Source organism: Callithrix jacchus, chromosome 15 (genome assembly GCF_049354715.1).
Source record: "Callithrix jacchus isolate 240 chromosome 15, calJac240_pri, whole genome shotgun sequence".
Classification (NCBI taxonomy): Eukaryota; Metazoa; Chordata; class Mammalia; order Primates; family Cebidae; genus Callithrix; species Callithrix jacchus.
This window is the reverse complement of record NC_133516.1, coordinates 89,759,147-89,773,724: the sequence shown is the minus strand read 5'-3', so window position 1 is coordinate 89,773,724 and position 14,578 is coordinate 89,759,147. Positions and strand designations below refer to the sequence as shown.

The 14,578-nt window shown below is 38.5% G+C and overlaps 1 protein-coding gene across 1 annotated transcript; it reads right to left on the bottom strand.

Annotated features, from left to right (window-relative positions):
• Positions 1–9,999: 9,999 nt before the first annotated feature.
• LOC118142784 (soma ferritin-like) lies at positions 10,000–14,162 on the bottom strand. Its single transcript, XM_035274189.3, has 3 exons — positions 12,460–14,162; positions 11,404–11,529; positions 10,000–10,271 (listed from the first exon to the last, which is right to left on the bottom strand). Exons 1-3 carry the CDS (start codon positions 12,535–12,537, stop codon positions 10,128–10,130), a joined length of 348 nt encoding a protein of 115 aa, XP_035130080.2. The 5' UTR covers positions 12,538–14,162; the 3' UTR covers positions 10,000–10,127.
• Between the last annotated feature and the right edge of the window lie 416 nt (positions 14,163–14,578).

Genomic DNA, 14,578 nt, shown 5'->3' with positions numbered 1-14,578 from the left:
AATGTATTTTGACATCAGATAGTATGACTAATTGCTGAGAATTGCTTTGGCTATTCAGGCTCTTTCTTGGTTCCATATAAATTTGAGCATTTAAAAAAAACATTTTTGTGCAAAATGACATTGCTATTTTGATAGGGATTGCAATGAATCTGCAGATGGCTTTGTGTAGTATGGTAATTTTAACCATATTAATTCTTTTATTTATGAGCACAGAATGTCTTTTTATTTTCTGTGTCCTCATCAATTACTTTCATCAGTGTTTTATAGTGTTCCTTGTAAGGTTCTTTCACCACATTGGTTAAATTTACTCCTTTTTTTTTTGGTAGCTATTGTATATAAGATTGCCCTCTTGATTTCTTCTTCAGCTACTTCTTTACTGATATATAGAAATGCTATTGATTATTATATGTGATTTTATGTCCTGCAACTTTACTAAATTGATTCACCAGATCTTAGAGTTTTTCAGTGGAGTCTTTCGGTTTTTCTAAATAAAAAACCATGTGATCGGCAAAGAGGGACAAATTGACCTATTCTTTTCCAATTTGGATGCCTTTTATTTCTTTCTCTTGCCTCACTGCTTTGGCTAGAACTTGCAGTACTATGTAAACAAGAGTAGTGAAAGTGGGCATTTGTATCTTGTCCCAGTTCTTAGAGGAATGGATTTCAGCTTTCCCCACTCAGTATTATGCTGGCAATGGGTTTTTCACATATAGCATTTATTAGGTTGACGTATGTTTCTTCTATGCCTAGTTTGCTGAGATTTTTATCATGAAGGGATGTTGGATTTGATCAAATGCTTTTTCTAGACCTACTAAGATGATCATGATTTTTGTCTTTTAGTTCAGTGATGTAATGAATCACATTTAATAATTTGTGTATGTTAAAATTCCCCTGTATCCCAGGGATAAACCCCACTTGATCATGGTATATCATCTTTTTGATGTGCTGTTGGATTCAGTTTGTTAGCGTTTTGTTGAGGATTTTTGCATCTATGTTCATCAGGCATATGGGACTATAATTATAGTCTTTTTTTTGACATCTCCTTCTCTAGTTTTTGTATCAAGCTAATGCAGAGTAATGAATGAGTTAGAGAGAATTACCCCCTCTTCAGTTTCTTGGAATAGTCTTAACAGAATACATCTTTTTAAGTTTAGTAGAATTCAGCAGTCAAATCATCTTGCCCTGGGCTTTTCTATGGAGGGAAACTTTATTACTGATTCAGTCTCAATCTTGTTACTCCTTATTAGTCTTGTTTGGGTTTTTCTGTTTTTTCTTAATTTAGTCTTGGCAGGTTGTTTGTGGCCAGGACTTTATCTCTTTTCTCTGAGTTTTCCAGTTGTTCGTGTATAGTTATTCATTATAGCGTCTGGTGACCTTTTGTATTTCTGTGGTAATAGTTGTTATATTTCCTCTTTTGTGTCTGATTTTGTTTATTTGGGTTTTTGTTCTTTCCTTGGTTAGTTGAGCTAAAGGTTTATTGATTTTTCTTATCCTTTAAAAAATCAAATTCTGTTTTGCTGATACTTTCTATTTTTTTAGTCACTATTTCATTTACCTCTCCTCAAATCTTCATTATTTATTTCTACTAATTTTGGGTTTTGTTTATCTTGCTTCTCTAGTTTCTTTGGCAACACTCTCAGATTGTTTATTTGAAATCTAGTTTTTGTTATGTGAATGTTTTATTATTATAAACTTCCTGTTAGCACTGCTTTAGCTGTACCACATAGGTTTTAGTATGCTGTGTTTCCTGTTCCATTTGCTTCAATACATTTCTTTTATTTTTTAAAAATTTCTTCATTGACCCAATGCAAGTGCATATTATTCAATTTCTATGCATTTGTACAGTTTCCAAAGTTGCACTTGTTACTGATTTCTAGTTTTACTCCACTGTGGTCTGCGAAGATACTTGTTACAATTTCATTTCATTGATGTGATGTATCACAAATTTTAAAAAAATTGTAGAGACTTGTTGTTCTAGATGTAACTTATGTCCTATCCTAGAGAATGTTGCATGCACTGATGAGAAGAATATATATTCTTAGATAACATGTTGTGTAGATGTTCATTAGTTCCATTTGGTCTAAGTGCAGTTTAAAACTAATGTTCCTTTGTTGCTTTTCTGTCTAAATGATCTGTCTAAGGCTGAGAGTAGGGGATTAAATTGCCAGCTAGTATTGTATTGAAATCTCTCTCCTGCAGTCTAATTTGCTGTGTGCATCTGGGTGCTCTCGTGTTAGGTGCATACCTATTTAGAATTGTTATATCATCTTGCTGAATTGATACCTTTATCATTATATAATGACCTTCTTTGTATCTTTTTTTACTATTTTTGACTTATTCTTTATTTAATATAAGTATGGCTACTTCCACTTGCTTTTGGTTTCAGTTTTCAGAGAATGTATTTTTCCATCTCTTTATTTTCTATGTATATGTATCTTTACAGGTGAATCTTGCAGGCAGCATATAGTTGGGTAATATAAAAAAATTCACTCAGCCAGTCTATATATTTTAAGTGGAAAACTTAATTCATTTGCACTTAAAATTATTGATATGTGAGGACTTATTCCTGTCGCTTTGCTAATTATTTACTGGTTTTGTATATCATTTGTTCCTTTCTTTCTTATTGATTATCCTTGCAGTTTGATGATTTTCTGAAGTGGTAACGTTTGAGTCATTTCCCTCATTTGTGTGTTTGCTCTACCAGTGAGTTTATTATAGTGTTGGTCTAATGGTGATGAATTCTCTGTTTTTGCTTCCTGAAAAAGATTTCTGCTTCATTTATGAAGCATACCTTTGCTGGATATAGCGTTTTCGGCTATTTCTTTCAGCTTCTTTTCTTCCAGCACTTTGAATATATAATCCCACTTTCTCCTGACCTTTAAGGTTTCTGCTGAGAGAGGAGTCCAGCTCAAATCTGTCTCCTTGTTCTGGCTTTCAGGCAGTAATTTTATTAGAAAAGGCTTAGGAGGTGGATTCTGGGATTAGTAGGTGACTGACAGAAGAAAAGGCAAGGTCTGGAAAGGCCTAGGGATGCACAATTATCTCCTTGTGCTACCTCATGGATTGCATATGGAAATTCAGATGTGATTAGCATGAAACAAACAATGGAAATTCAGGAGGTGAGGTCAACAATCTCATTCTGTGCAAAATTCCAGTTGACCATATTGGTTCCAACCAATATCAGCCAGTTTTTGAAATCTCAGAAGTGGAGGGAGTTTCACTGTTTCAGCAAGTTAGTTCTTATCTGCTTTCCTGTAAACTTAAGTATTTGTTATTTGTTTCTTACTCTTTGAGGTACAGCTTCAGTTTCAAGTGTTCAGCAAGTTATTTTGTATCTGGTGTCCCATAAGCCCAACAATTTAATCATTTAAAAAATAGCTGTTAGGGGAACAGTTTCGAGTTCTGACCAGTTTATGCAACTTAATCATGTCAAGATATAGAACATTACCATCACATCAGAGAGGTCACTCATATCCTTTCTTAGGCAATCCTTCTTGCCTCCCCAAGATAATCATTGTTCTGACATTTTCCTTCACTGAATTATTTTATATGTTCTAGAATTTCATGTGAATGGAACTGTAAAGTATGTACTTGTGAGTATAAAATTATTTCATTCAGCTTGTTTTTATATTCTTCCATGTTGTATCTGTAGTTTGCCTTTAAATACTGAGTAGTATCCTATTGATATGGTTTGGCTATGTGCCCCCAAATCTCATCTTGAATTGTAGCTCCCATGGTCCCTACATGTCATGGGAGGGACCTGGTGGGGGTAATTGAGTCATGGGGGTGAGTTTTTCTTATACTTTTCTTGTGATAATTGAATCAGTTCCACAAGATATGATGATTTTATAACTTACACATGCTCTCTTGCCTGCCACCATATAAGACATGTTTTTCTTCCTCCTTCCCCTTCCACCACGACTATGAGGCCTCTCTAGCCATGTGGAACTGTGAGTCCATCAAACCGTTTTCTTTATAAATTACCCAGTCTTAGGTATTTTTTATTTTTGTGAGACAGAGTCTTGCTCTGTCACTCAGGCTGGAATGCAGAATACATCCGGCTCACTCCAACCTCCACCTCCTGGGTTCAGCCAATTTTCATGCCTCAGCCTCCCAAGTAGCTGGAATTACAAATGCTTATCACCACATCCAGCAAATTTTTGTATTTTTTGTAGAGATGGGGTTTCACCATGTTTGCCAGGCTAGTCTTGAACTCCTGGTCTCAGATGATCCACCTGCCTCAGCCTCCCAAAGTGCTGGGATTACAGGCATGAGCCACCATGCCCACCCCTTTGGGTATTTCTTTGTAGCTGTATGAATATGTACTAATAGGCTTATTATATAAATATACTACAATTTGTCTATCCTCCTATTGATAGACACTTAGGTTTTTAGTTTGTAGTTATTATAAAGCTACTGAACATTCTGTACAAGTCATTTTATGAACACATACTTCCATTTTTCTTGTATGATATACAGGAGAGGGCTGGTGGTTCGTGAAGTATTACTAGGTATATGCTTAGTTTCACAAGAAAGTGTCATAACTTTCTCCAAAGTGGTCATATCATTTTATATTCTCACCAACAATGTGAGTGCCTTACCAAGTTGCCAACATAGTGTTGGCAGTCATTTTAAATTCAGTCATGATGAATGTGTACTGGTGTTTTACTGTGGTTTGGGTTTCCTATGACTAATGATGTTAAGTTTTCTGTGTGTCTCCATTATTTCCCCATGAAGTTTATTAATTCTTTAGTACTAATTTGTCTGGGTCCTCAAAATTCTGTTGAGATTATGACCAAAATTGCTTCAGTTGTATTGATTTTGGACATATCATCTTCATAATACTTAATCTGTCTTTGTTCTATTATATAAAGCTTTTATCTTCTCTAGAAAACATTTTATTTCTATAGATTCACAACTGGATTTGTTAGACTTATTCATATGTATTCTTATTTGTGAATAATATAAGATTTTTTTTTAAAATGTCTTCTCCATTTACTGGTGTTACATATTGAAGGTTTTTTTGTAGCTGTTTATCTTATCTCTAACAACTTTATTAAACTTTCCTGTAAGTTATAATAGTTTCTTAATTCTAGTTATATTAAATAAATCAGTCTTTTTGCAAACAAATATATCTTCTGTAACTTTTCCATTGCATTATCTAGAATAGTGGTTGTCAAGAGTCATTCTCAAAAGTGAATTTTACCTTTCAAGAGACATTTGGCATTATCTAGAGACTTTTGGTTGTCACATTGTGGGAGATACTCTCTGGTAGATTAAGGCCAGGGATACCTTACAATATACAGGACATGCCCCCACAACAAATAGTCAACTGGCCCAAATTGTCAGTAGTGCTGAGGTTAAGAAACTCTGCTTGAGATCTTCCAGAAAACATTCAACAGTATTAGAATAAAGAAATCTTGTCTTACTCCTGATTTTAATGTGAATGTCTAATATTAATAAGTATAAAATTAGATATAAACTAGTGTGGTAGCAATAAGCATAAAAGTGAGACATTTTCAAGAGAACTTTGTAAACTACTAATTATTCAATGGTGACAGAAGCTCACCATGGCACTAATTCTCAGAAAGGTAAGTTTCAGAAAAGGTATGAAGAAGGAGGTGGAAATGTTCATTACATGGTTGACTTTCACCTGGAGACATACCCTTGGCTGCTAGAATTACTAAGGCATAAGAATTATACAGTGTTAGTTTATATCAGCCAGGCAACTTTGGACCTGCAGGTAGAGGAAACCCATGATACTGATAGTGAATGTCTTCTGTAGGTTGCAAACTTCTATAAGCTGTCTTAATTGTTGTGTATCTAAGTAGGCCTATTCTTCCCTTACTTGTTATGAATCCCCCCACTTACCAGCATTTAAAGATGTTTTCCATTTGCTTTTTGCTGCTGGCATTGAGAAAGCTTCTATTAATCTGTCAGTTTTACATTCTTTGTGAGTAATATCTTTTATAAAGAGCTTTCTCATCATTGATATTCTAAAGTTATGCTACAGTGGATTTAATATTTTGTGAATATCTCTTTCTTGTTGAAGCTTCAATTAGATGTTTTTGTTGGAACTCCATTTTATAACATATTAAATATCATTTTTAATTCTTTTGGCTGACAATTTCTGAGATTATTTCTAGGTCACTTGTTTGATTAGCTGTGTTTTTTTGAGTATTCAGCCCATTTGTTAACTTGAATTTTTCTAAGATATCTAATAGGTCCATTCTTAGAACCACTTGTTTCTATTTCAAACAAGATACTCCTTTCTGTCTAAATATATTCAATCTTTTAAGATTCTACCTCTGAAATCCCAACACTTGGGAGGCCAAGGAGGGCAGATCACCCGAGTTTGAGAATTCGAGACCAGACTGGCCAATGCAGTGAAACCCTGTCTTTACTAAAAACACAAAATCTAGCTGGGACTGGTGGTGTGTGCCTGTAATCCCAGCTACTCAGGAGGCTGAGGCAGGAGAATCGCTTGAACATGGGAGGCAGAGATTGCAGTAGGCCAAGATCATGCCATTGTACTCCAGCCTGGGTGACAGAGTGAGACTCCATCTCCCCACAAAAACCCAAAGATTCTGCTTCAATTCTGATAATGTGTTTTCTTATTGGAATTGCTTCTATGATGCATTGGCTTTCCTCAAGTTTAAGTAGCAGCACTATTTATTCTTAACAGAATACAAAATTTGAACGTGTGCTATTGTAGCTACTTCATATTCATTGATGTACTTAATATCCTCAACTTTCTAAGGTACTATTAACCCCATGCAATGGTTAATACTGGATGTCAACTTGATTGGATTGAAGGACACAAAGTATTGATCCTCAGTGTGTGGGTGAGGCTGTTGCCAAAGGAAGTTACCATTTGAGTCAGTCAGCTGGGAAAGGCAGACCCACCCTTAATCTGTGCGGACACAGTTTAATCAGTTGCCCGCTTTGCTAGCTCAGCTAGAATATAAGCAGGTAGAAAGTGTGAAAAGAGACTGACTTAGCCTCCCAGCCTACATCCTTCTCCCATGCTGGATGTTTCCTGCCATCAAACATCAGATTCCAGTTTCTTCAGTTTTGGAATGCATACTGGCTCTCCTTGCTTCTCAGCCTGCAGATGGCCCATTGTGGGAACTTGCGATTTTATGGGTTAATACTTAATAAAATCATATATATATATATATATATATATATATATATATATTCCATTAGTTCTGTCCCTTTAGAGAGCCTGACTAATACAGATTTTGGTACTGAGACTGGGGTAGTTCTAGAGGAACAGAATATTAAGGATGGAGTTCTTTCATTGGCTTTGGAGTTTCTGGAGTTGGCTGATTAATATAATTGACCCCAGAATGCTAAGAACTCTACTTCTAATGGTATGGAGAAAACTGACAGTCCTTGGCCTGAACTGTTTAGAGAGTTATGCAAAATAAATGCATTTGACACCCCTAGTTCATTGTTCATGAGAAGCAAGGAGTTTAGTGACTCGATATATAATACCTTTGACCATATGTGGAGAACCAAGGAACATAATAGCTGGTTGGCTGCCCCTAAGTTCAGTGGACAAAGTGATGAAAGGAAATGATGAACTCAGGGATTCTATATTCCAGCTTCAGAAGCAGATACTGAGCTTCAAATCCACTAAGACTGCCCTGAGTGAGAGTCTTATCTCCTGTAGAGAAAGAGCTGAAATTTGGAAAAACAGACACAAGCTGTTATCAGGAGAATGGCTGACCTGCAATGAAAGTGCATGCACAGCCTCACCAGGTGTCCACTGTTAAAGTGAGGGTATTGATTGGAAAAGAATGGGACCCTGCAACTTGGAAGGGGGAATGTGTGGGAGGACCCTGATGAAGCTGGGGACACTGAGCTTGTTAACTCTGACGGAACTTTTTTGCCAGAAGAAACAGCTTCCCCATTCTGAGTAGTGGCCATATCCCCTCCCTGGCCCATGCTGCCATCAGCCTTTCCACCTTTGTCTGAGGAGATAAACCCTGTGCTACCTGACGCAACAGTGATGGCCTCCTCAGGGAGTTGCCAGGGAAGATGATGTTGATTCTCCTCAGGAGCCACCCCCAATACCCCTGTTTGCTTCTAGACCTATAATTAGACTAAAGCCCTGGCAGGCTCCTAGAGGTGAGGTTGAGACTGTGACCCATGAGAAGGTGGGCTACACTTGAAAATAACTGCTTGAGTTTTCTAATTTATATAAACGGAAATCTGGAGAACAGGCATGGTGGATATTAACGGTCTGGGATAATGGTGGAAGGAACATAAAGTTGGATCAGGCTAAATTTTTTAATTTGGACCCTTTAAGTAGGGACTTTGCCTGTAATGTTGCAGCTCAATGGGAACTACTTAATTTATGCAAGAAGAAAACATCTAGGTTTAATGGAAAAAAGACTAATTCTAATTATGAAAACAGAATCACAGCCCCTCAACCAATTTCTAGACTTGAGCCAGTTTATGGGTCCAGAACCCCTTGAATGAAAGAGAGGCTTGGTCCCCTTGAAGAAGGACCTCCACTACATTGCCAACAATTTATGCAGCGAATCTCCCTTCTTTCCCCTTATGGAGCCTTTTACCAAGGTAACTGTGCCTTGGGGAAAGGGATATGATCAGACATTTTGGAGACTACTGGACACTGGCTCTGAGTTGACGTTGATTCCAGGGGACCCAAAACATCATTGCTGGTCCTCCAGTTAAAGGGCTTATGGAGGTCAGGGAAGTAATGGAGTTTTAGCTCAGGTCCAACTTACACTAGGTCCAGTGGGTCCCCAGACTCATCCTGTGGTCATTTCCCCGGTGCCAGAAGGCATAATTGGCATAGACATAATTAGCAGCTGGCAGAACCCCCACATTGGCTCCTTGACTGGTAGAGTGAGAACTATTAAGATGGGAAAGGTCAAATGGAAGCCATTAGAGCTGCCTCTATCTACAAGAATAGTAAATCAAAAACAGTATCACATCTCTGCAGGGATTGTGGAGATTAGTGCCACCAATCTCCTTTCAAGGATTTGAAAGATGCAGGGGTGATCATTCCCATCACATCCCCATTCAATTCTCCCATATGGCCTGTGCAGAAGACAGATGGATCTTGGAGAATGACAGTGAATTACTGTAAGCTTAACCAAGTGGTGACTCCCATTGCAGCTGCTGTACCAGATGTGGACTCCAAGTTCTTCAGTTTTGGAAGTTGGACTGTCTCTCCTTGCTTCTCAGCCTGTAGACAGCCTATTATGGGACCTGTGATTATGTGGGTTAAAATTTAATAAAATCCCCTTTATATATTTCTATTCCATTAATTCTGTGCCTCTAGAAAACCCTAATACACTCCACTTTACAGATGACCCAACTGAGGCAATGAGAAAGTAAAAGCTCAAGGCCAAGGAGTTAATAAGTTTTGGAGCCTGCATACAATCCCATTGAGCCCCTATTTCTTCCCAGGGAGTACCAGTCATTTGAGGCCCTGAGAAACCTGATTCAAGCTTGCATGCTTATTCTTTGCCCCTGAAAATGATTACATTGGTAGCTAATTGGCTTACAGTGCAATGGGTAGAGGCATCCACACATTTAGCTGCAATGCATGAATTACCTCTGTGTACCCTCCTGCAGCCCACACCTACCCCTGACTACGAAAAGGCATTGCACATCCTTCAGGTGAAGGTCAATTTTCTAGACCGAGAATTGTTTTAATCTTAGCTCTGCATTAATATGAAGGAACCCCTATCATAACTTTAAAGTACATATACAAATAAGAAGAGAACATTAAGAGGTAAGGTTTCACCACTTAATTTCTAGTATATTCACCTGTACTGCTTGCATTTACCAAATCCTGACTCTGGGTGTCAAGGTGGGGTAGGGGCATGGTAGAGGAAAGATTTTTTTTAACTGAATGCACCCACCATCTCAGGAAGCTTTTTATACCGAATCCACATTGCTGTTGGAGCACAATCTGCTTATACATAATTATAATACAAAGAAGATTTATTTGCATGCATAGCGAAGAGAGTTAGGAAACTATATAAAAAGCAAAGCAGTCTTCAGGCAAGTGGAACTGATCAGGACTTAAGTAGCTGACTCTGGGATCACTACAATGGGAAGACTTGCTGTGCTGCCTTCAGAAGTTAAGTCTCTTCACCTGATGTCTTAGCAGACTTTTCAGATGGGCCTTTCTGTTGGAGAAACTCTTCTAATACCTTCTGTCCATGTTCCAAAAAAGCTATGTTTGTTCCCTGTTTATGTAGGAACTCCATTACGACGTTTATGAGCTATAGAAATAAAACAAGGAAGCACCTACATTAAGGACCACATCTGCAGCAAGAAGCTACCCATCTTCTAGCCCAGGGACCAGCAGTTCCAGGAGCATGTCAGAATTTCAAAATCTCAAGTTCCACCCCAGATCTACTAAACCAACCATTTTAAAAGAGACTAGGTGATTCACATCCATACTCAAGATCCAACAGCACTGATCTAAGATATTCAAGACCTTTGAGTGAATATAAGCATCTACTTCCAATGGGAATGAGTATTAGGTTGTCTCATCAAAAGTACAGGTTATTTTAAGTAACAGGCTACTACTGCAATGGTTTTCAATCCTGATTATTTGAATCACAGAGATTTTGAGTAGCTCCCTAGACCTCATTCCTAAAGATTGAAATTTAAGTGATTTGGCATAAGGTTCAGGCACTTGTGCCATTTCAGAGCTCCTCATTGAGTCCAATATGTATCTAGAGTTGAGAGCTATTGTACTAGGCCCATTTTCTTCACTTTGACTTCCTGAGAAGCTAGGGAGTTAGAGAAGTTACCACATTGAGGTAGTGTTTACCAGTAACCAGGAAGACTTCAGAGAAGTCTGTATTGTAATAGGCCACCATTAACGTCTACTTTTGCAGGGACAGTCTAGGACAGCAGTTCTCAAACTGTGGCTGTCAGCCAGCAGGATCACCTAGACTTGTTAAAACACATTCCTGAGACCCATTCAAAACCAACCCAAGAAAACTTTCGGACTGAGCCCTAGAAGTTTGTTTTAGTAAGCCCTCCAGGGGATCTTGTAAATCTTAAGCATTTGATTTCATCTTGTAAATGCTTAAGCTCAGTAAATCTTAAGCATTTCTGGTTTAGGAGATTTACAAGGCAGCAGCAAAAAAAAACATTGTTTGGTTTAATTTTATAGAGCGCATTACTCCTGGGAAGATGTTTTCACCATATACTAAGTTTCATTTTTCCTTACCAGGACAACTGTCTCCCCACTCCCAAACTGCTCCTAGAAATAAGTTCCCAGACTTCCTTGGAGGAAAACAAACACACGTTGCATGATCTGTTGCCTTGGTCATATTTCCCAGAGGCAAATCATAATCCAGAAGTGAAAGATGACACTGTCAGAACCAGTTAACTACTTACCTCAGTTTCTTCATCCTTAGAAGCTGTGGTTTTCAGGTCCTGGAGGACATCGGTTAACATGTTCTCCAACTGCAGAGCGGATTTCAGGGCTTGTAAGCCACTTCCCCGGTTATTTCTGTCAGGCCTCTATTGGAGATGAACAGGAGAGTCGCTTTTCTACTTCAGGCACAGTTTTGTTGCATTCTGCTTCCTGTGTAGGACCATGACCAGATTTGCATAATATAATGGTCTCCCAACTTTGAGATGCAATGGAATCAACTGAGAATCTTAAATGCTAATGCTTGGCTGTCAATTGCAGACCCCGTGACTTAATTGGGGTATGGGATGCAACGTGGGCATGATGACGTTTAAAAGATTCCCAGGTGATTTTAATGCACTACAGGGCAAGGGTACTACTAGCACAGGTACACATACAAGTATTCCATTAGCTTTGGAATTCTATGATGGTGGTCCAACTGTTATTAGCAGACATTTACTTCTCTTTTATGAAGCTGGAGTTAAAAAAAAAAACCTTAGGAAAATTAGGTATGTCCCGGGTGTAATATTTCCAACTAAATTTCAGGTTGTTTGGAGTGTGTGCCCAAGCAAAAAAAAAGTTTGTTTCACTGCTTTAAAGAGACAGCCATATTAAATACCTGAACATGTATCTGAATTAGATGAACAATCTGAAATAGGATGATAACACCTCTGGGAACAAGGTATTAGAAGAGAGCTTCTTGAACTACACGTATCATTAGGATCATCTGAAGAGCTTAAGATATAGCTCTTTGGGCCTATGTCTGGGGTGAGAGCCATAAATTAGCATTTCTAATGATTCCACAGGTGATACGGACAATCCAGAGGCCACACTTTGTGAAGCTCATTTAGCTCAGCCAAATGAGCATTTAGTGGCTACAATGATGTTGACATATACTTGCTCTCAATGTCAGTTAGTTGCTAAGAAGCCCATGTTGGAACATGAGTAACCTAACAAGTTAGTAGCAACTAACCAGTTTAGTTTAGTTCTCTAGACCTGGCAAAGGCCCCACAGAAGTCATCATAAAGTTTGACATTCACCTTAGTAACTGGAAGGCAGATCATACTCTCACGTTTTCTTAGATATCTTAGGAATCGCTTTGCATGCTCCCTTTTCATCTCAGCCTGCTCTGAGAAGAACTTGGCAGAAGAAGGTATTCCTGTATCTTCAGTGTCATAACAGGCCTGGTCAAATATAAGAAGAGGGGGAAGCTGAGGGTGAGATAAAGTAGTTTTTAAGACCCGACTCTCACACAAACTCACCTTGTTGTCTCACTGGTTCAGCGTATTCCCAGCACTATTCACCTTGCTGAATATGGTGTTGACATCTCAGAACTCCCATCATATCCCACCTTGAGATCAGTTATGTGTGTTGGGGTCTTACAGAGAAAGGACGGAGATGTATGGTCCCTCATAGACAAAATGCATTTTAGCCAGTTTTCTTAGATTCGCCATGGGATCCAGCATGCGGTGCCATAATACTTTCTGAAGAAAGGAAAACAATTAAAGGAAATGCATCCTTTCTGTTGATGCCTCACTACTCATGGTATATATCAGCCTTCTCAAACCACAATCACAGAGAAAACACTCAACACTGACTGGGTTAGTAAAAGCGCTAACCCCCTCTTTCTTCACTATTTTCTCTGACTTGATTGGTTCTTTCATCTGGAAACAATGTGCTCATTGGTAGATTAGTAGCTGTTAATCTCAGTTTAAGGGAATTTCGTTTTATAAGAAGCGGGCTGGCTATCTTCCTGTTAGTATTTAAGAAATCCCTTACCTTAGTAGGTGTTACTTCTTATGGCTGGATTTCCCTAACGCTGAGATGGAACACGAGGCCCACCTTCCCTCTTCTGAAGAGTGTAAAGTTGCTATTAACCGAGTAGCAGCTTATCAGCTCCTTATCAGTGATGTTTATTTATCCATGGTAGGTAGGGATTCTTGAGCAACTGAGAGGAATGTTTTAGCTCTGCTCTGGGTGAAAATATATCTTGTATCTCCTTAATAATAGTGTTATGGCCAGATTGGTGGTCAAATGCCAGACAAAACAGCGATTCAGTGGTTGGGATATTGCTTCTCTGCAGCCCTTGGATTACAAGCTATGGGCTTTCATAGGGAAAGTTACAGTTCTTTCCCTGGAAGAGGCCTTCTTTGGTCGGTCTTGGGGGCTGTTTGTTCTTTGACCTCCAGAAGGCTCTAGCTGTACCCACAACCTAGTCTACCTCAGAGATCAGCTATCCAGTCCCAATATGCTGGTGCCTAATGTTTTACTCTTATGGCCTCTTTAAGGGTCATATTTTTTAACTTAGATGCCAGTACTTATATCTTCTAATTTTGTAGATATGACAAGTATAACATAAATTTACATTTTAAAAACACATTTCATCAATCCTAACACATCCATATTAATTTTGAAATACTGTATAGGTATAAAACTGTGTATTCACTCTGTCACCAGTGTTTGATGCCCGTGTAGTTTTGGAAACACACTGGAAAGAACCGTAACTTTCCCTATCAAAGCCCATAGCTTGTAATCCAAGGGCTGCAGAGAAGCAATATCCCAACCACTGAATCGCTGTTTTGTCTGGTATTTGACCACCAATCTGGCCATAACACTATTATTAAGGAGATACAAGATATATTTTCACCCAGAGCAGAGCTAAAACATTCCTCTCAGTTGCTCAAGAATCTAAACCTACCATGGATGAATAAACATCACTGATAAGCAGCTCATAAGCTGCTACTCGGTTAATAGCAACTTTACACTCTTCAGAGAGGGAACGTGGGCCTCGTGTTCCATCTCAGCATTAGGGAAATCCGGCCATAAGAAGTAACACCTACTAAGGTAAGGGATTTCTTAAATACTAACAGGAAGACAGCCAGCCCCCTTCTTATAAAATGAAATTCCCTTAAGCTGAGATTAACAGCTACTAATCTACCAATGAGCACATTGTTTCCAGATGAAAGAACCAATCAAGTCAGAGAAAATAGTGAAGAAAGAGGGGGTTAGTGCTTTTACTAACCCAGTCAGTGTTCAGTGTTTTCTGTGATTGTGGTTTGAGAAGGCTGATATATACCATGAGTAGTGAGGCATCAACAAAAAGGATGCATTTCCTTTAATTGTTTTCCTTTCTTCAGAAAGTATTATGGCACCGCATGC

Bases quoted from the DNA above. Each gene is read 5' to 3' on its own strand.
- LOC118142784 (XM_035274189.3), bottom strand. From the start codon at position 12,537: ATGAAAAGGGAGCATGCAAAGCGATTCCTAAGATATCTAAGAAAACGT. The intron at 11,530-12,459 runs GTGAATGTCAAA...CATCTCCAATAG, and splicing joins TCTGCCTTCCAGTTACTAAG to AGGCCTGACAGAAATAACCG. The intron at 10,272-11,403 runs GTAAGTAGTTAA...TTATTTCTATAG, and splicing joins CTAAGGATGAAGAAACTGAG to CTCATAAACGTCGTAATGGA.